The sequence below is a fragment of the Protomyctophum parallelum genome, assembly GCF_964188405.1.
Source record: "Protomyctophum parallelum genome assembly, chromosome: 14".
In the NCBI taxonomy this organism is placed as follows: domain Eukaryota; kingdom Metazoa; phylum Chordata; class Actinopteri; order Myctophiformes; family Myctophidae; genus Protomyctophum; species Protomyctophum parallelum.
Window position 1 is genome coordinate 14,695,293 of NC_139709.1, and position 21,545 is coordinate 14,716,837.

Sequence of the window (21,545 nt, forward strand, 5' to 3'; positions counted from 1 at the left end):
GTTTTCTGGCTCACCCCATGGGTATTCCGTCATTCAGAATCTTGTTGGTAACACTCTTGCTGATGTTAAGTACTGCACGCAACACTCTGTTGTATAGCACCCGTCAAGAGACTTCTGGAGGTTGGCTTCAGGGTCCAGCATTCACTGTCGTCTAGAAGTACAGACTCCACAGTTGCGTAAGAAGAACACGAGTTTGATTTGACGGTATAGGTTGGAGAGTTCCATACACCGGTCATGCCTTTCAGGGCCCTCCATGCAAGTGCCTTCCTCACCTTCAGGTCTTGCTCGGTTGAGTTGACCCATGAGTCCTTGACTTCCTTCAGCACAGTGTTGTTGTTCCTTCAGCACAGATGTTCCGGTGAGATTTTTGGTGATAACCTCCGTTTTCTTGCCATTTAGCCCAAGGCCAACCTTGGTACACTCCAAACCTTGCGGCACACTCTGTTCAGGAGTTCCTGTGCTTGTTCCACATTGTCGTCGGAGAGCAGGCTGATGTCGTCCGCATTGTCCTCAACCTCTCAACCTCCTTGGTGTTAGTGAAGCCAAGATCCTGCTAACGTCCACCGATGGCCTTGCTGCTGTGCAGTGATTAGTCCAGGTCACAGGACTACGGTGGAGTCTCTGGTGGTCAGAATAAACGAGGGTAGAGTGACGAGGGTCTTCCAAGTTGAAATGGGTCACACATGGTGGTCCAATGTGGGATCATCATCATCATTAATAGTTAATAAATTAATTGAACACATTGCTGCTCGTGTAACAGGTCTAGTATGTTGCCTTCCCAAATCATAGGCCGCCTTCCCATTCCAACCATATGAATTTGACAGTTCATAAACCATAATAATAATAATAATCATCTACTGATAGGTCTATATTTTGTTTTGTATGCTACGGCTATTACTGTTACCCAACCCTTTCTTTTTGAGCCGAATGCAAACGAAAATACCTGGGTACCGACTACCGATGGTGGCAAGCTACCCATACCCTACCCTCTCCTGTACAAAATACCAAAACCACCAACAACTATTTTAAGCTTTAGGTATGTAGAGGAGGGTGTGGAAAGCTCATGTCAGACAGTGTGTTCAATGATCTAACCACCATGATGCACAAGAACCAGGAAGCTGCTGAAGTTTGTGTTGAAGGAAGGCAGATAGACAGATAGACAGACAGGCTGCAGGGGCCAATCCAAATAAATACAACAGGGCCAATCCAAATAATACTAGTATAGGGCCAATCCAATCCAAATAGTTAAGGACAATCCAGACACTGTAGGGCCAATCCAAATACTTTACAGGGCAGGCTGTATAGGGTCCATTCGACCCAGTGTATACTGCAGTCGCGTAGAAGAGTCAGTCCACAATATACATAACACAGCAGCCACGGATGCGTGCACACAAGTCACCGCTAGCCTGCTGAGCTGCATGCCAACCAGAGAGATAGGAATTAGTGGAGAGAGATAGGAATTAGTGGAGACTGTGTAGAGTTAGTACCACTATACTAGGATAGAGAAGCGACCGGGGAGATCATTGTGTACGAGAGAGGGGGCGGCTGTGGAAGGGATTTAAATCCATCTTTCACATTTGGACCCGCCTTTTCATTTGGCCGATTTCCAGCCAGAAGATCAACGAAGAGGGGTGGGGGTGGGGGTGGGGGGGGGATTGGAAGAAAAGGAAAAGAAAGCTTGGGAACGTCCAATATCAGCTAGTAGTTTGTAGCTATACCGCCATCTCTCGCATCAGCCTTTATAGCCGTGTCTTCATACCATGGGAAACGCTGCCACCGCCAAGAAAGGCAACGAGATAGAGAGCGGTGAGTTGTTGGGATGTTAATATGCTGCCTTGTATTCAATAGAATTGGCCCTTTTTTTACACAAATAAAAGCGCTTGTGTAGCTCTATAGCTATACTTGCTACTGGGCTGGCAAAGGCAAAGCCCCGTTCGTCCCCACTATAGTGGCAGCCCCCTGATCATAGCCTAATTTTATTTATGAATAGCCTACTTCGTCGCTCGACAAAATGGGACGAAAAGTGCATTTACACACTTCCACCCCCCCCAGCCGGTCATTTTGTCGAGCGACGAACTAACGATTTGAAAGGCAGCGGACACACACACACTGCACAAGTTTTGTAAACATTGCCCGTCTGGGTGTTTTTAAGTGCTTTCGGGCTTCTTTAAGCGACGTAATCAATGAAATAACAGTGTTGCAAATACAACAGCTGAAAACACACAAAGGCCTAAAGGTTATAACGTTAAATGCACTATTATAGATCTAAAGATAACGGTCGCAGAATGCTGTCACATAAGGAAACATTGTAAAGAAGTGTGCATCGCCACACTTGGGGGAGCATTGACCGCTAAAAGAAGTTGTAACGGGACAAGCAGATGCTGACTAATAAACACTGATCTGCATGGGCTGTTGTATAACGATTGAATTGCAAATGGCATCAAGTTTTGTTGACCAGTTAGCATGCTAGCGTTAGCTATGGTGGAGGGGGGGAGGATTAGCCCACATCAGGCCCTGTCAGTCCCTTCCGTTGCCTCCAGATGATAGCCGTTCCCTGGCCTGTACACACACCCACACAAGCCGAGGCGTGTGGTTCATTCCTGTAATAACCTACTGTGGAAAGAAGAAACTAGGCTAAACATCGCTAGGTTAATGTGGGCGAGAGACGTAAATCCGCTGTCATTTGGTGGCTGAGCATTTATTAGAGCACTATCTGTGCTGTGCTGTCCCAGTTCAAACATTAAATCATGTGGTGGGTATGTTACAAACAACTGTATATACTGTTATATAAATATATATATACTGTATAATATATATAATATGGTATGAAACTGGTTCTGCTCCAGACATCACCAGCATGTCATTCTCGAATAGATAAACAAAGCTTTCCCTCTCTGTGCAGCATAGTGCCCAAATATGGTGAAGAAATGACAAATGCCCTTTTTCCATTCATAAAACCAGGCCCTATACTACAAGCTCGCGCACGCCACGGCCGCGCGCTCACACACACATCCACGCGCGCGCGCAGGTTCAAGGTTGTGCTTTATTGTGTTACAGCATGTGTACAGCTGAGCTGTATAATTATTTTTTTCGGCTTCCTGCCTTCATAAGAAATAATACAAAAATATATTTAAAATAAAGTGCAAAAAAAGAATATTATCACCATATTATATACACCAACAGCATCTTTTCAGTAGTAGTAGTAGTATTTACTTTTAGCTTATTTATAGATTTCTAGCCTATTTATATATTGTATTTTAGGGATTTGATGCACTGATCGGTTGGCACTTTTAATTTTGTCGTACATGTAATGACATTAAAGATTATTCTCTTCCAGTAGCTGCCACATACTACTTTATACTTAATCTCGCTGTGTGAAGAGACCCATAAAGGCACACACTTGCACATTGTGTGTGTCACTGACTGGAGGAGCTTGTCGTCAGGACCTTCGTCAGAGGATAAGGGGCATTACAAGCTTTGAAAGGATTGACGTAACTAGCCCTAGGCCAGAGTCAATCTGCAATGGGACACTTTGACACTTTGGCTGATAGTGAACAACCAACGTAATAAATCAGAAATGTACCTAGATGACGGCTAAACAAAAGTGGCCTTGCTGAATTTACTGAACTGATCGCCGTATATGTACAAAATAAATGAAGAATTCCAATCAATTTAGATGGTCGTATTTTCTGTTTTGCGGTGGAACATTTCCTGGCACATGCTCTTAATAAAGCAGACCAACTGTCTGTGGCTAGCGTGTCAGTGCGCCCACGTTGTTTAAAGCAGTTGTCATTTTATGATGCTGTGAATATGTCCCTCTTAAGATTTATTGAGTTATTGAGAGGGAGACCAGACACACTGCAGCACATTGCCCAGCCAGAGACGCTCCGGGAGGGGAGGCTGGGAAGATCAGATCAGCAATGGCTATCATACTTCTGACTGTGTTAAAACCATTTAAGCTGACACTATGCCCTGAGCAGGAGATTTTGTCTGGAGCAGCTCCCACAAGACGACCTGGTTGCTGATACCTGTGTCTGCTATCAGCAAAGCAACCCAAGCCTCCTCTCCTCCAATGTCCCTTGATACTAGCACACTGTTTTGTCAACAAGAAAGACAATGGTTGTTTGCTGGCTCTCAAAATGTTGTTTGTGTTTGCCAAGGTCCACACTTGGACAACACTTTCTTTTTCTGTTCTATGACAAGCAATTGGGAGAAAATTGAAGAAAAAATAAACTATGAAAGTGACTGTTGAAAATTAGTTTCAAATGACCGCTTTAGTTAGTGGATGTGAAATCATTCTCCTGCCTTGATCACAATGTAATTTCAGAGGAGCAAAGTCACGTGGTCCATTTATTTAGATTTTCAAGTCAGTTTAATGTACTAATGCCATTTAATATACTGGCATTATATTAACATTTGTCCTTTCAGGAACAGTGGTGTGGGAAACCATACTAGAAGTTCTTAGCATCTGTGACAGGCTACATTCATGCCTGCATGGTATTGTTTTCATCTTGTGAGTCTGTCAGTGTTTCATCATGGCTAAATATTGACCTGAAGAGAAGACACTCTATTGTAGCACTTTCAGTACTTTGCCAAGTCTCTCTGTGGACACAACTTGTCAGATGATGTGATTCAAATAGGAGAAGTAGGGGCTGAAACAGATTCTGGCTAGCTGATAACATTAATTTACATTGCGAATTTGCAACATCATGCTCGCAAGCTTCCCTGGGCATTTCTCAGTGAACATGGTGCCAGAAGAAAGCACGGTATCTACTATTTGAGAAGTACCTCATCACAAAATATTTTTGATCCATGGTGGGTTTCATGACTGAACAGTGAACCCACCCCACACATGAAACTACGATTTGTATGGTTAACAAAGAGGGCCATGACATGCATGTCGGTAGGTCCCCATCAAAGAAACTGAGCCATGGGACATTGCAAATGTGTTCAGCATTCTTACAAGAAGAGCCACCAAAGCATAGTTTTAAGACTGAATATCCCAATAATGCATAACCACGAGACGCTACAGTGTTTTGTTTTTTTTCACCCCTGAGTCCTCAGTATCTCCTCAATCAACTGAATTTGTGTCACATTTTTCTAGCCATGGCATTTTGGCATATCTGTTCTGTTAATCTTTTCGCTGATACTACACTCACATTAGGGCTGTCACAATCACGAAGGTTTAGTTGATGACTAATACCATACAAATACTTGTGATTAACAGCCTGTATACGCACTGCACGATCGTTCATGACGTACCATGTCAGACTATCCGATTAAAATGGAATAAATCCTTGCCGTTTCTTTCTCTTGAGACTGGTCACACAACACGTTTTTCACATTCTCCTGACATCCGCCAGGGGACACGTTCTCGGAAATCTAGTGCAATCGGAAGTCCGCAGCGCCCGGGCAGCTGTTTCTATGTTGCACGCATGCTCGCCTCGCCTATACTATTAGGCTACTTTGTGGGGACACGGCTAGTCTTATCACTGCAAAGAGTCACACTACAAGATGAAAACAGGAATTTTGTCGGGGGTGACAAATCAGACTAAAATCGTGTAGTGCGTACAGGCCTTAAAGTACCACGTCACCACATTTCAGCCCATCTTCATATAATTGGTCCTCGCTAATGTTCATGATAAACTACCACAATTTATTTTTACTCTGTCTGAGTGCTGTGGGCAGTTCAGAAACCCGTCCACCAGTGACATCATCGTTAGGCAGATTTTTCTTTAAACGAGATAAGAAAAATCACACGAAGTGAGTGGTCCGTGTGGTGGTCCCTGTACTGTAACAAATCATCATAATTGTGTGTGTGTGTGTGTGTGTGTGTGTGTGTGTGTGTGTGTGTGTGTGTGTGCGCGCGCAACAGTGACACCTTGGTTGGTTGTGAAAACCAACCCAATGCTATTTCGTGCTCAGACAGACCCAGCCAGGGACAAACATAGCTGTCAAATATATACATTTAGGTTTTTGTATCATCGTGAGAATGATGGCTTCCATTTTCGCATTGCAACTTTTCAGGAATAGAAAGCCTTCAGTTTCTATTAGTTTTGATTGAGGAGATTTTTAGTTTTGTTGTTTTATCATGATTATTAGTGAGGACCAATTGTATGAAGATGGGTTGAAAAGTTGTTGAAGTGGTCCCATAACAATGTAATTGTCTCAGTTCATTTTATGGCACTATTGCCCCTTTGAAGAAGAGCTATTTAACATTGGAATCGGAACATAGTCCACATACTGTCAGTGTATACAATTACACAAGGTAGATTTAACATACCGTAATTTCCGGACTATAAGCCGCGGCTTTTTACCCATGATTTGAACCCTGCGGCCCTGTGGCTACAACGGTGCGGCTAATCTATGGATTTTTACAGCTAACGCAGAACCATCTCAGGCTCTGAGCTAACGTAGCTGCGGCTTATAGTCCGGTGCGGCTTATAGTCCGGTGCGGCTTGTATACGTGATTTTCCCTAAATTTGGCTGGTGCGGCTTATATTCAGGTGCGGCTTATAGTCCGGAAATTACGGTACATACAAAGCATATTTCTAATATACATACAATACAAATACAGTACTGACAATGACGGGCATGGATGGTAAAACGTACTGTATAGTCAAAACAAGCCTTGACCTTGTCATCCACAATCACAGCCAATCATGCTTCTCAGTGCCTAGGAACATTCGCATGACTAACCCTCAAGTCAAACCTCAACCGGTGGAAAACACTGTTTTTATACAGATGAATGGAGATGATTCTAATGACAGAGGATTAGGAAATGATGTAATAATTATGACAGGCCTATACTCTCATCACTCACTCTCACTCTCAGTACGTCAACACTACTTTTATTTCGAGTGCGCTTTCTTCACTACATATTCTGTGCTTCATGCCTGTTGAATTGATCTGATACACTTGTTGAGTTGAGTACATCAAATCTGTCTCTGTCTCTCTCCGTTTTTTCCATCCCATCCATGTGGGTGAATGTTCCTGCAAATCCGTGGTGAACTATAGAGTCTTTTGGTATGCTTATCTATCCAAGCAAAATGACAAAACCAAAATGACAGAACCAAAGTGTTCTCATTGTGATAACTTGTTAGATAAGCTGCTTGCTGTGTTTTGTGTGCTTTGCTAATCATGCACCCATGTTTTTGTTGTCCACATTCTGTCATTCTGGACCTCTGCTGTCTGCCGTGTTTTCCATGTAATGTTGGTTTGTCATCATTTTGTTCTACTCTTAAGTTCCATCCTAGCCTTCCCTAAAATGCTATTATAGTACAGAAATGGATGCATAAGAACTTGGAGAGACATCTCCTGTGCAATCCCCCCCCCCCTTTTTTAGAAGGAAAAAAAGGAAAATATGCGGTCTCTTTGCATCATTTCTTACTAGTCTGCTTCAGTCTTGTTTGTTGTGTTTTTGAGTTATTTTGTGTTGTGTTTAAGCATTAGAAACGATATGTAATATTTTAACATCCAGTCAAACTCACTTGTCAAATCCCTCAAACTCACTTTCTAGTATTCCTATATATATTTAGATACTAGTACAGTATATATTCCCATATTAGTCTTCTTCATCCAAAACCCTTGTTGACTTTTTCTTTTACAATCTAGGTACAATCGTGTCGCTTGCCAAAAAATAACGGAGTTCCAAGTGAAAACATTTTCAGTTGAAGATCAGTTATTTTTGCGACATGTTTTGTACAACCAAGTTTAAGTTGGCATGCCACTAAGCCAGTATCTGTATGCTAACTTTCAACCAAGTTTAAGTTAGCCTTGCATGCCACTAAGCCAGTATCTGTATGCTAACTTTCTTAGTTTAAGTTAGCCTTGCATGCCACTAAGCCAGTATCTGTATGCTAACTTTCTCACTCTTTCTGTCCTCCTTCAGTGAAAGAGTTTCTAGCCAAAGCCAAAGAAGACTTCCTACGGAAATGGGAATGTCCACAACAGGTGAGTGTGACAGAGGACGTGTGTATGCACCCCATTTAGAAGTTCATGTTTTGGTGCATGTTGTGGTCTTGAAGTAAGCCAACTTAACTGTACGGATATAATTATTAAACTTTGCTGTTTCATAACTTTGCTTAACTATTGATTCAACCCTCCGTAAAGGAGTGTAACAGTCAGTTATGGCAGGTAAGGTTATATTACTCAAACACACACTTCCTCCAAGTTGCAATAAGGCTCGCAAACAATCACTTATTCTCTGCCATTTTATTACTATTATTATCTCATAACACACTGATACACGTACAAACACAGGCCTTTTTTGCCTTGTCTGGCCCGTGTTTAGATATAGTTCAATAGCTTCCACAACTGATTGCCCTTAATCATTATAGCACAAGACATTCAGAGATCGCGGCATTAGGTAATAAACTTAAACACAAAAGAAACACAACACATACTATTAATTCACAGATCCAGCGACTGCACAAGCGTATCATTATGACTGTATTTAGAGCATTTAACTGTACTTATTAACACATTATAAAGACTTACGCAAACGCCATGTCTCCTGTTCATTTCATTGCTTCAGAATGAACTAGAATCCCGCGCGCATCCTGCCTCATATCCTGTGAAAGCACGCTCGCTTTTGCACTCAATATTTCTGCATAAGAAATTGTTATTGCGCACCCTGCATTGCCCGTCATGCTGGCCTAAGCATTGCATGCATGCTTTGTGCTTCTTAGCGAAAGCCCTCTTGCCTTCAACAGTATAGCTCGCCACTAGACGTAGCCTTTGTGGACGCGCGTTTCTCGCGTGCACCGCTGCCCGGCCTGTCTATGTGCCGGTCACTATTACGGCTACGCGGTCCTGGATCATTACGTTTGGTTTCTGAGCCTCTTGTATTTAATTGTTCCTGTTCAAAGAGCACTGCTGTATGCTCGCGCAGGAATTCAATGAAACGCTCAAATTTGTTCTTGTTCTCAACTGCCTCGACTTTCCACAGAGCGCAACGTGCCTAGATGACTTTGACAGATTAAAGACACTGGGCACTGGCTCCTTTGGAAGAGTCATGCTGGTGAAACACAAAGCCTCAGAGCAGTACTTTGCAATGAAAATACTGGACAAACAAAAGGTATGTGTGTGTGTGTGTGTGTGTGTGTGTGTGTGTGTGTGTGTGTGTGTGTGTGAGAAAGTGAATTAGTGTCTGTACATTTGAAGAGAAGAGTTGTCTGCCGAGGCAGACAACCCGCAACACTCCAGGTTAGAGAAAACATCCTTGTGCAAGGCTCGATGATGCATAATAGAACGAAAAAAAGGCCAGCACTCAATATATGTCCTTTTCACATAATTTGATTTACCTCAGACGAGCAGACAACGTACGCGTTTCGGCCTAGTCGGCCTTCCTCAAGTGTCTGTACATTTGGACTATACAATTACAAACATGGGGTGCAAAACGGTCGATCCAAAAAGACCTGTGCTGTTTGCCAGTATGACTGACATTTTTCTCAAGAATGCAATTAGCTGATTAACCCTGTCTGTTTCAGGTGGTGAAACTCAAACAAATAGAACACACGCTGAACGAGAAAAGAATATTGCAGGCAGTGAGCTTCCCCTTTCTCGTCAAACTTGAGTATTCGTTCAAGGTAGGAGAACCATCATTGCACCTTGCTATAGAAAACATCCGTTAGTTCTCAGCTAAGTTTTGGTTTCCTGTTTTGTTGTTGGTTTTTATAGGACAATTCCAATTTGTACATGATAATGGAGTATATTCCAGGAGGAGAGATGTTCTCACATTTAAGAAGAATCGGAAGGTTCAGGTTGGTTCAATCTCTGCATCTTTCTCCGAAACGTTTATTCACCTTGCATTTACATTAGAAACCTGTCCTCAGTGGTTGGTTGTTTAAGATGACTTTCAGATATTTCTCCTCTCCAGTGAACCACACGCACGTTTTTATGCTGCCCAGATAGTGCTGACTTTTGAGTACCTCCATTCGCTAGACCTAATCTACAGAGATCTGAAGCCAGAAAACCTCCTCATCGACGACTATGGCTACATTCAGGTGTGCTATGAATTAGTGAAAGAACACGAGGCGGGGTTGGCGAAAGGGCCTTTCTGTGTGGAGTAAGAGTTTGCATGTTCTCCCCGTGTCCCCTAGGGTAGGTACCCTCACAAAAACATGCAGTAATCCTGGTCTCTAAACGACCTCCCCCTGGCCAACCGGGGCGCCCGATAGAGGGGAAAGGAACTGGTTGGAATAACGTGTTCCTTCCATGCGCTACGTCCAACCAGGGAAACTCTCCCCTGTCAGGTGAAAAGAAGCAGCTTGGACTCCTCATGCACGGAAGGAAGCATGAGGACTGTCCGCTGCCCCCCCAGGTTGGCAGAGGAAGTGTAGCGCCCAGGATTACATTAGATAATTGACACTGGGTGAAAGAATGTATTACAAAATCGTGGGATAAAAAATATAATTAAAAAAAAAAAGAAAGAAAGAACACATTCATTATTATTATTTAAAAAAAATTGTGGCTTTCGCCTTTTTTTTTTACATGCAGTAAAGGCCGTCGGGATCGGGAGTAGAACCCGCGGCACACTGCCAGACTGGATTACCAGCCAAGGTGCCCAGGCGGCTGCTACGCCAGCCGCCTGGGCCAAAGAACACATTGTTTTACTGCTGTATGTTTGCTCCTTGGGCCCTATAGGTGACAGACTTTGGATTTGCCAAGAGGGTAAAAGGCAGGACCTGGACACTGTGTGGAACACCAGAGTACCTGGCTCCGGAAATCATTCTCAGCAAAGTATGTACGACGTCTACCCTCTTAATTGTAGTCAAATGATGTTGATCAGACAGATCATGTGAAATTAAATTTACGCTTGCAAGTGCAAATTCAGTTATTTTATTACTTTAGTTTATATATATATATATATATATATATATATATATATATATATATATATATATATAACCTATATTCAGGGTAGATCAGATTACCTTTAAATGTAGTCTGTCACTTACCCATTTTTGTCATTTGTAACATAATCCCATGGCTTTATTCTATTCTTAATGCTTTTGGATTACAATTTAGGCATTTAGCAGACTCTCTTAATCCAGAGCGATTTACATTAATCAAGAACAAAAAAGCATGGGAATACATCACATAAAAGCATTTATCATGAAACATGCGTAAGCTAAGAACGTAACAGTGGAATATCTATATAATGAAACTATACATGTATACTACTATGCTATATGTACTATGACTACATACAATGCAATTATAGTGCTGTCTACATAACAAAGGGCGTAGGGTAAGTGCTATGGGCCATGATGGAGTCTGAAAAGGTGGGTTTTCAGACTACGGCGGAAGATTGGGAGTGATGCTGCAGTTCTGACTGCAATGGGAAGTTTGTTGGAGGGATAGTAAGTAATGGTGTCTATAATGTGACTTCCTGGATATGAAAGGTTTATATAAGGGATAATGTATGGCAATGTAAACGTATGTTTTCTCATGCCAATAAAGCCCTTTGAATTGAATTGAATTGAAATTGTATGGCTGTGTGGTCATTGTTGATAGACTTATCACAGACAGGGTGATTTATATATCAACAATGACCACGCAGCCATACATTATCCTGCTTATTACAAGGCTACTTAATACACAAATTCATAAATTGACCCAAAAGTGACAACAAAACAAAGTGTTTACTTGCTTACGCTAATGAAAGTATTCCAAGTTGGCCCCGCACTGCCCGCAGAGGCAACTAGTCGCCTCGGAAACAAGGAAGTGAGTGTTGCTCAAATGGAATAACTTTTCGCGTAGAGCATCGTCTATTTCTCGCTTCAAAAACGTTATTGAAAGCATGTTGTTTAGTTAACCCATTCTGACCTGAGATCAGATTAATACGAGGTCATGTTGTTCAGTTAAATGGCATTGTGTGTTAGTTTACATGGCTGTCATGTTGTTCAGTTAAATGACATTGTGTGTTAGTTTACATGGCTGTCATGTTGTTCAGTTAAATGGCATTGTGTGTTAGTTTACATGGCTGTCATGTTGTTTAGTTAAATGACATTGTGTGTTAGTTTACATGGCTGTCATGTTGTTTAGTTAAATGACATTGTGTGTTAGTTTACATGGCTGTCATGTTGTTTAGTTAAATGACATTGTGTGTTAGTTTACATGGCTGTCATGTTGTTCAGTTAAATGACATTGTGTGTTAGTTTACATGGCTGTCATGTTTAGTTAAATGGCATTGTGTGTTAGTTTACATGGCTGTCATGTTGTTCAGTTAAATGGCATTGTGTGTTAGTTTACATGGCTGTCATGTTGTTCAGTTAAATGGCATTGTGTGTTAGTTTACATGGCTGTCATGTTGTTCAGTTAAATGGCATTGTGTGTTAGTTTACATGGCTGTCATGTTGTTTAGTTAAATGGCATTGTGTGTTAGTTTACATGGCTGTCATGTTGTGTACAGCACAAAGTCCAAGCAGCGCAGCGGCTGCAGGCAGGGCATATATTTTGATGAAAAACTGCCGTCTGTGGTTGTCAGTCATGTGAAAGAGAGTAGTAGTGAGTGAGTGAAGTTACGTTCCCAAGTTAATTGTGTAACTCAATAACCAATATGCTCTGATAGGGTTATATCATTTCTAACCTGGGGGGGGGGGGGGGGGTGGGGGTGGGGGTAGCATTTATGCAGCTTCTAACTGGAGCGTGGATCTGTAATATTACCAGAGCTCGGAAACGTCTGGGTATCTCCCACAAACATGGAGTCGGAAACGGAGAACATTTAGCTCCATCGTCGTCTGTCAGTTTGAATGGGGAGCTCCCATTGCTAGCGTATTGCTACAAACAAGCAATCCATACGGGTTGTCAAAATAACTGTATGTACGTACAGTATAGGGTGCAGCCTTCAGGTGTAATATTTTGATTAGATATTTAATTTGCAGTGCTTTGTATTGTCATGCTGATTGAATTATGTCATTCATTTTATTGTAGGGCTATAATAAAGCTGTGGACTGGTGGGCTCTGGGAGTCCTTATTTATGAGATGGCAGCTGGCTACCCTCCATTCTTTGCAGATCAACCCATTCAGATCTACGAGAAGATTGTGTCTGGAAAGGTGAGCTATACTATATAAATTGATAAATCATATTTTTTAAATGATTGCCACGCTATCATCTGATTGGAGAGAGGTTTTTTCAAAACGTTCTTTACCAAAAAAATGTTTTAAATGTAATTGTCATTGTAATTTAACCTGTACCTGTCCGATATGGGAATGTACAAAATGTTAGAGAGAGAGAGAGAGAGAGAGAGAGAGAGAGAGAGAGAGAACTGGCACATCTACTGGTGCAGGACCAAACGGTAAATATAGAAGTCGCAAAGCTTCCAGTCAAGGCTTTCATTATAGATTAATGATGTGCCGTCGTGTTTTTTTCTCTCCAGTTTTTCATGCGTCTACGACTGGTGACAGTACTTCATTAGACCCCTTGGCGTGGTTGCTATGTGTCTTCCCTTTTGTTTTTATTTTCTAGATAGTGAGTCTGCCATATCAAGATTAATTTGAATGACACCACATTAACATTTCCAACATATTTTTATTTGTCCAGTGTGTCCACAAATATAAAGTTCTTCCTTCTTTTTAAATATTGTCTTGCACATTGTTATTGCTATTTTCAAAAGGAATCTTGGAAAAAAAGTGACAATTGTGGAATATTTTTGAAACATTTTATTGAAACATTTAAAAACACATCTGTCTATATTTGGATTAGCCGTCCTTGGGCAAATGCATTCTTCTGGGGGTCCTTGACATGGGAATGTCGCTGTGTGAGGATCACTGGTTTAAACAACATTAGGAGAAAAGCACAAATAAGCACTTTAGAAACAAGAAAAGCAACCACAACTACAAATATTTACAAGGCACTTACAAGCCGCTGTCAGTGCCTGAGTGTTTTTACGTCAAGGGGCTTAATGGCAGAATGCGCAAAGCGAATACAATTAACATATGGACACTCCCCCAATGCTAAAATATTCAGGAACGTGGTATGCCATATGTGTGTGCGTTCAACACGGCTTCCATAATACGAAAGGGCGCAGAGCGAGGCCACATTCTGTATTACCGCATGGGTTTAGTAATATGATTTCACCTACTTAATAGACACCAGATAGTCTCAATCAGAATGACAAAGTTACAGTGTGCAGACTTCACATTTTTTATGAATGTAGTGTACAAAATGTTCCCTGGTGACAGAAATGGCATTTAATTACACATTTTCAATAATCCGTTGGCCCGTTGCCAGGTACGATTCCCCTCGCACTTCAGCTCGGACTTGAAAGACCTGCTGAGAAACCTGCTGCAGGTGGACCTGACGAAACGCTACGGGAACCTGAAGAATGGCGTCAACGACATCAAGGGCCACAAGTGGTTCGCCACAACGGACTGGATCGCCATCTACGAGAGGAAGGCAAGACGATACACCAATATGTACACCAACATAATTTTTGCAGTCACTTCACAGACAGTCTAAGCACTATGAAACTAAAGTTATTGGGGCCCGCTCGAAATGTGGGAGCCATGGTAATGATTGTACATTCTGTCTATCGTCAAATGTGTGACCACTAGATTAACTCACTATCTCAGTTGAAAAAGAGTTAAATATTTGGTTGACCGAAATATTAATGAATATATAGAAAAAATCTTCCCCATAGTATTTGCTGTTATCATCATTCTGTTTGATGTTTGCTTTCCTTATAGGAAAACGGGATTCAGCATTTGTGGAATTCCCCAAAGCTTCTACCGGCAATTCTAGGCGGTTTGTGGAAAATAATCGGACAATTCAATTCGGTAAAACCTGGTGTCGGTAAAACCTGACACAGTTCCTTATGCGTAGGTAGTAACAAGTAGGCACTATATAATAAGGATTTGTAACATGGTGAGGTGTCGGACCCCATACTCTGAAACGCCGCCTAAGCCCAATGGGAGTCTGACTCTGAACCACTACTGCTTCTAGTAGCGACCTAGTCATGATTGGCTGCCCCTAAGCCAATGGGAGTCTGACCCCATACTCTGAAACGCCACCTAAGCCAATGGGAGGCTGATCATCTGAACCACTAGCGCTTCGCCTTCTAGTAGCGACCTACTGTAGTCATGCTTGGCTCCTGTGTTGTTTTTGGCAGCAAATTTCATAATGGATGATTTTACACTTGCTGAAAATAGCAGATCTACAAGCTCACAACGTGTCACGAGCTTGTAGATCTGCTATTTTCAGCATGCAACCAAGTGTAAAATGACTTGTCTTTTACTTATACTGGATCTCTTGTCCACTAGTCCCTTCCTAACATTTTACTCTAGTTTTTATCTGTTGACGAAATTGTCAACATATTCAGTCATAGTTTTAGTCATCATAGCTTAGTTTTTCATTTAGTTTCCATGTGGTTTTCGTCAGTGAAAAAAGGTATTCGACGAACATTTTTCGTCTTGGTTTTCGTCGCCGAAAACAACACTGCTTGGCTCGCTGCTTCCTAAGCCATGAAACACACTGCAACGCTGCAGCGCCAAGCAAGTGACAACAGCTAATGTTCTGAGCTAACTTTAGCTACAGGAAAAGCCATAACGAAACACAGTGATTGAACCAACAGAAGAACGTCGGAAACGAACGAAAACAGCGGCCGGGAGGTTGTGACAGAGAAACATACACGTAAAAAAAAAAAAGGAGGGGATGGACAGACAGATGCACAACGGAGACAGCGCTTGTTTCACCTGACGGTTAATGATACTCGTGTCATTCTTGTTTTTTACTTTTTAACATACATTTTCGTATTTGCCCAAAAAATTTCACTTACTTTAACTTTTTCTTTGCTGTTAGAAGAACAGAGCCATTAAGTCTTGTAAACGTTTATTGAATGTTCACATTTCTCACATTGTGAATCCCTTTGCATTTGATTTGAAACTGGAAATTCTGTATCACCACCTTCTATTTTTAGTTTCACTCTTTTATTTCTTGTGAAACGGGCCATGGCGTATGCTTTAACAACATATTGTGAAAACAGGTCCTCTGGGTGTGTTGTTGGATTGTTATCTGAGGGGCAGTTGAAATGTGGGAGCCATGGTAATGGCTGATGCTTGCCTGATGCTTGCTTTGTGTGTGTGTGACGATACTGTACAGTGTACTGTACAGTCAGTCATGCATGCACAGCTGACCAGTTAGACCTGTTTTTTCTTTCTGACCTGGAAATCACCCAGCAGCCTCTAGCGCACACTCACCGTGATGAGCACGATTTAATTGTGGTATCGATCACTGAAAATGGATATTTTATTTATCATCTACGGTTGTGACCTTGTAGATTGGCTGTTGTCAGTGTGTGCAAATAAGTATAACTCTGGCATTCGCATTCACATCCCCATGCCCAAAGTCCCCAAACTTCTTTGCCTTTTTTTAAATTATTTTATAAAAATAAATAACTTATTTTTTTTTTTATTTTTTTTTAATAGTTCAAATAGCCAATCTACAAGCTCACAACGTGTAGATCGGCTAATAAATGAGCGTTGCGCCTGTCGCAGACATGCGCATAGCAAGTTCTGTCAGGAATCTCAGTGTAGTTGCTGCCTGGTCGTTCATTGGGCCGCCTCAGAATCACGTTCTCATTCACAGGATTCCCTTCATCCACTCACACACACTCATTCCATCTTCATACCGGCTATTTAAAGGGGAGATTTGCACTGCTTGCTTGCTTGCTGCTGCATGCTGATACTGCTGCGCTGCTGTCTGCTTCAACTTTTGCTGCTCACCACTTGGGGCGACTGTGGCTCAAGAGCAGGTCGTCCAATGATCCATGGGTCGGCAGTTCGAACCCCAGCTCCTCCTGTCTACATGTCGAAGTGTCCTTGGGCAAGACACTGAACCCCAAATTGCTCCCGATGTGCTGGTTGGTACCTTGCATGGCTTCCGCCGCAATCGGCGTATGAATGTGTGTGTGAATGGGTGAATGTAATGCACAATCTATGTAAAGCGCCTTGGATAAAGGCACTATATAAATGCACCATTTTACCATTTACCATCCTCCAAACGTCGTTTTGGATCTGCCGTTTAGGTACCGGGGGATTCAGAGTCCCTATGGTCGGGACTGATGCGCTTGATCAGAGTACCTAAAAAGCAGATCCAATTAATCACCAAACCATAATAAATATATATTGCTCATTTTATATTCAATAAATATATATTTCATCCATTCATAAGTTGTCCTGACTGAATTTCAAAAGGCTTTTCAGAATAGTAAATATAAAAGGCAAAGAAGTTTAGGGATAACGGGGTAAGGCACTTGCAAGAATAGGGCCCCAAGACTTTTCACTGTAATGACAGTGATTGATCTTGGGGAAGGTGTACTGGCAACGTACGTTCCCAATTCCTATTCAGCGTCTTATTTTTCTTGTCTTTTTTTTTGTTGTTTGTTTTTTTTGCAGGTCGAAGCACCGTTCATACCAAAGTGCAGAGGTCAAGGGGACACCAGCAACTTTGATGACTACGAAGAGGAGGAGATCCGTGTTTCCGTAACGGAAAAATGTGCAAAGGAGTTTGCAGAGTTTTAGGACATGAGAATGTGGATGTATCAGGGCTAAAACACACGAAATAAGGGGATCTTTGCACTCTTCTAAAGACTTGGGGTGGAGCAGAGACCATCATTGTTCTAATCTACCATGTAGTTCCTTCATTCCACAAGGCTGAATGAGGTCGCCATGATCCATGGGTGTCTAACACCCCTCACTCACCTACATATTAAAGCAGACACGTTACTTTGTTTTCTTTTGGTTGTTTTTTTTTATCCACTTTTTCTTTTCTTTTTCCTTTTTTCCCCACTTTTTTATTTTTTACTTTGAAGCAGTTCTAGTCTTGGATGTTGTACTCCCTTTTACAATGTGATATATTTTCATGAGGAAAGACGTTGAGACAATGGCCAATATTAATCCACACGTAACTAATTTGTCTATGGCAGTATGACACGCAATTGTGTGGGTTATAGGGTAATGCCTCTAGTTGTCAACAATGTATATTTATGGTCTGTTACAAATCCAAGATGGGAGAAAACCTTACTCTTATCTCTGGATCTCGCAAAGTTTGGTCAGCTTTCGGAAGTAGTATTTGTCATATGTGTATAGCTGTTACTTTGTAAGACATTTGAACACGGTGAGTGTTCAAAGCATGACCAAATAGAAAGCATTGGGCGACGGAAGACAAGCGGTCCTTTTTTCTCTTCTTTGCTTTTGCCTTAGAGAGGCAAGTCCTCAAACCCAACAAAGCATCAATTCACACTCTTCTTGGTATTCTGACCCAGTCACTGCAAGTCATTTCAGAAAATGGAAAACCTTTCTGATGGTAAAATGCAAAATCTAGTTTTTATCTGTTTGGATCTCTTTAGTTACATGTAAATTTGTCATTTAATATCTCACCATTATTTGCTGTCTATATTCATATCCCCAGAGCTGTAATCCCTGGATATATAAAGGCCCTTGATGATAAAGTTGGTGGAGCAATCACCTCCAGAATATGGGAAAGAGTAAAGCCTGATTTATACTTGGTTGCGCGAGCAGATCTATAAACTCAGTACTGGCGTGTCTCAGGCCCCTTTTCCACCGGTTGGTTCCCAGTGGGAACCGGTTCAGTTCTTTTTGGTTTTTAGTCCATGAGCCAGAGCTCCAAAATTGAAACGTGAATTATGAATTGAGTGGGCAAAACCATACCTATATTAGATTGTTATCACCATTAAACTCTCCCAATTGAGTACTTACACGAAGACAATGATTTATTGTATTACAAATTTTACATTTTTAAATATGCAAATGCAGCATTATGTAGGAAAATATGCAAAATAATCAAAAACATGAAAAAGCTACTACTGTGGAAGGGTTATCATGTATTAATTTACTTGTATTGATCCTATAAACAATTTAATATAGGGTATAGTTTGCCCACCAATTTTGGAGCTCTGGCTCATGGACTAAAAACCAAAAAGAACTGAACCGGTTCCCACTGGGAACCAACCGGTGGAAAAGGGGTCTCAGTGTGACGTGAGCTTGTAGATCAGCTATTTTAGGTGTTCAATACCTTGTGCAACTGTATAACTCGAATTTAAAATCGCTAAGAATTTTTCTAGAGTGTAATGTAAAAATGATCAGTTAAATGTGTATAGTGTTGTGGCTTGTGCCACAACATTGTTTGTGAAACCTTAAAGAAGTACAAACTTTATAATATGCAAAAGGTGTTTTTAAATCTCCTGAAACAGGATGACAAAAAAAAAAAATCAAAAAAATCCCTATTGGCATTCCTAAACTATTTGAACTACCATGTTTCATCCTTATGAAAGAATGTAGAGTTGCAACTTGCAACTGATGGGTATGCAGATTTTAACAGCTTGATTTCAAGGTACATATTTTTCTTCACAATACACTGGCTAAAACCAAGACTGCTCGTTTGTATCACATCATGTAACCCAGTCATTGTCCAGCTCATTACATTATACATATATGCATTGTTTCATATGTGTTTTTATTTATACACATTAGAGATGCTAATAAATTTTATTTTTAAACTGTCAAAGTTGTCATTTTCCTTCAGGCGGAATTAATTGGGGCACATGGGTACTTTGGGTAGACTGAAAGCTCTATTTTTCACTGCCTTGACTGGGCGGGCATGCCATGAAGTTAAACCAGATTAGGAATTAGCCTACTTTCAACTGTTTACTAGTACTCTACAGACATGCTCAAATCAGTTTGTGCAATAATGTATTGAATGCATGGTGGAAAAACTTCCCCCATCTGGCAGAGTCTGGTTATAAAAAGTTAAACTATAGGCTACTGCCGCTACTAGGTATTTAATGTTGAACAATATTTAAAATATATGGTCAAAACTTCACTCTACCCCTGATTGTCATTGTATTGAGCTGCTAGTACTACTTTATCATTTGGACAATGACCTTGACTTTGGTCACCACTAGATGGCCACCCAGATCAATTTCCCCCTCCCTTGACTCAGTGGGTAGACGGAAACATGGGTGGAAAGCATAGGTGGAAGGCTCCGTCTTTGGCTCCGTCTTTTGAGCTAATTTAGAACTTCCTGTCTGAGAGCTAGCTAATTTAAGACATCCGGTTGCCTTCAGAATAAAATAATGTTATTTAATTAATAATTATTACATTACATTATTAGTATTATTATTACATTACAGTTATTGTAAAGACACACATTATGTTTCTGTGTAAAAATAAGTAATTAAATAACATAAAAAAGTTATCTAAATGGATAAATGCTATTCACTGGAGTGAATATTCTATTATATTCTAAAAACGACTTATAAATCCTAAAGCCTTGTTTATACTTCACTGTGCAACGGTCCTATGCTGGACAATAGCAGATATGCAAACTCACAGCACATCTCATTCAATACACTGAACTTGCAGATCTGCCATTTTTGAACACACTATAAAGTTAACCATTTATCATGCTGCTCTACGTGGCACTGCATTCTGTGACATTAAACCAAATGGCATTTTCCACTCTATGACACTACTGTTCTACATTTTTGTCTAATAAAATAGGCTATTAATTTAATCAATCAAACTGCATTAACTAACAGAGATACTACTAACCAAGCTATCCATGTCAACATGCTCTATAGGAGTCTCAATAACAGGTATAAGTAACGTTTAATGTTTAGTAATTTTTAATGTAGCAGAAGAGGCCATTCATTTAACAGAGTTTTGCACAATTTTAACATCCCAGATCGATTGAAATATGAATCTACTGTGCTGTGCTACACCATGATATATTAAGAGTACAATAACATTCCATTGTGAATAAAAACGTATTAACCACAGTGTAATGCTAAAGGTTTCATCACAGGGCTGTCTGCTTCATGTAATATCATTAAAAGTGTTGTTGGTGACAGACTGACAGTTATATGAGTTGGAAGCATTAAGACCCATTTTAACCCCCAATGGCTTCCTTTCTGACAAATAACGTTATTGTAAAAGATTCACGCGTTCATATGTAGCTATTTTGCATTTACATTTTTATGAGAAGCGGGTGGGACCAAGGGACCCGGATGTAACGTAGAATGACTACAATATGACTACAATAAATTCACTGTTAAATCTCGCGGGCGTGGCCTCACACCGGAAGGAAGTGCCGCCGTCCTCAAATACGGAAGAGACGCGTGGAGGTCGGCTTGGTCAGTGTTTGTTTGGAAGTGCCACGTCACCATCTTCCGGGTCCGTCTTCGGAGCAAGTAAGTGATTAAATGTTATTTAATACTTAACGCTGTTGTTGTTTTTGTGTTCAAACGTCTATCACTTGAAGTTACTTGTTATGATGTTTATATATGATGTTTGTACGAAACCGTAAAACAGTGTTTCAGTAGCCAATGGTTACTGTTGAAGGTTTATAAACAACGGGCCCGTCGATGACCGAGTGTTTTTCCTTCTTACCAAAACAAACACAATTGTTTTTCCATCTAGTCGAGGTCCATTATTCATTAAGTATTTGAGCCACGGACCACCATGTTACATTTATAGACTCACATTAGAAATGAGCGAGTTATGGTTAAAAGAACGTATAA

At 40.9% G+C, this 21,545-nt stretch overlaps 1 protein-coding gene across 1 annotated transcript; it reads left to right on the plus strand.

Annotated features, from left to right (window-relative positions):
- Positions 1–1,665: 1,665 nt before the first annotated feature.
- Positions 1,666–19,484, plus strand: LOC310870061 (cAMP-dependent protein kinase catalytic subunit beta). Its single transcript, XM_083781083.1, has 11 exons — positions 1,666–1,806; positions 7,892–7,953; positions 8,951–9,079; positions 9,492–9,590; positions 9,682–9,764; positions 9,881–10,007; positions 10,648–10,743; positions 12,940–13,062; positions 14,240–14,404; positions 17,401–18,546; positions 18,988–19,484. Exons 1-10 carry the CDS (start codon positions 1,761–1,763, stop codon positions 17,524–17,526), a joined length of 1,056 nt encoding a protein of 351 aa, XP_083637209.1. The 5' UTR covers positions 1,666–1,760; the 3' UTR covers positions 17,527–18,546; positions 18,988–19,484.
- Positions 19,485–21,545: the final 2,061 nt, after the last annotated feature.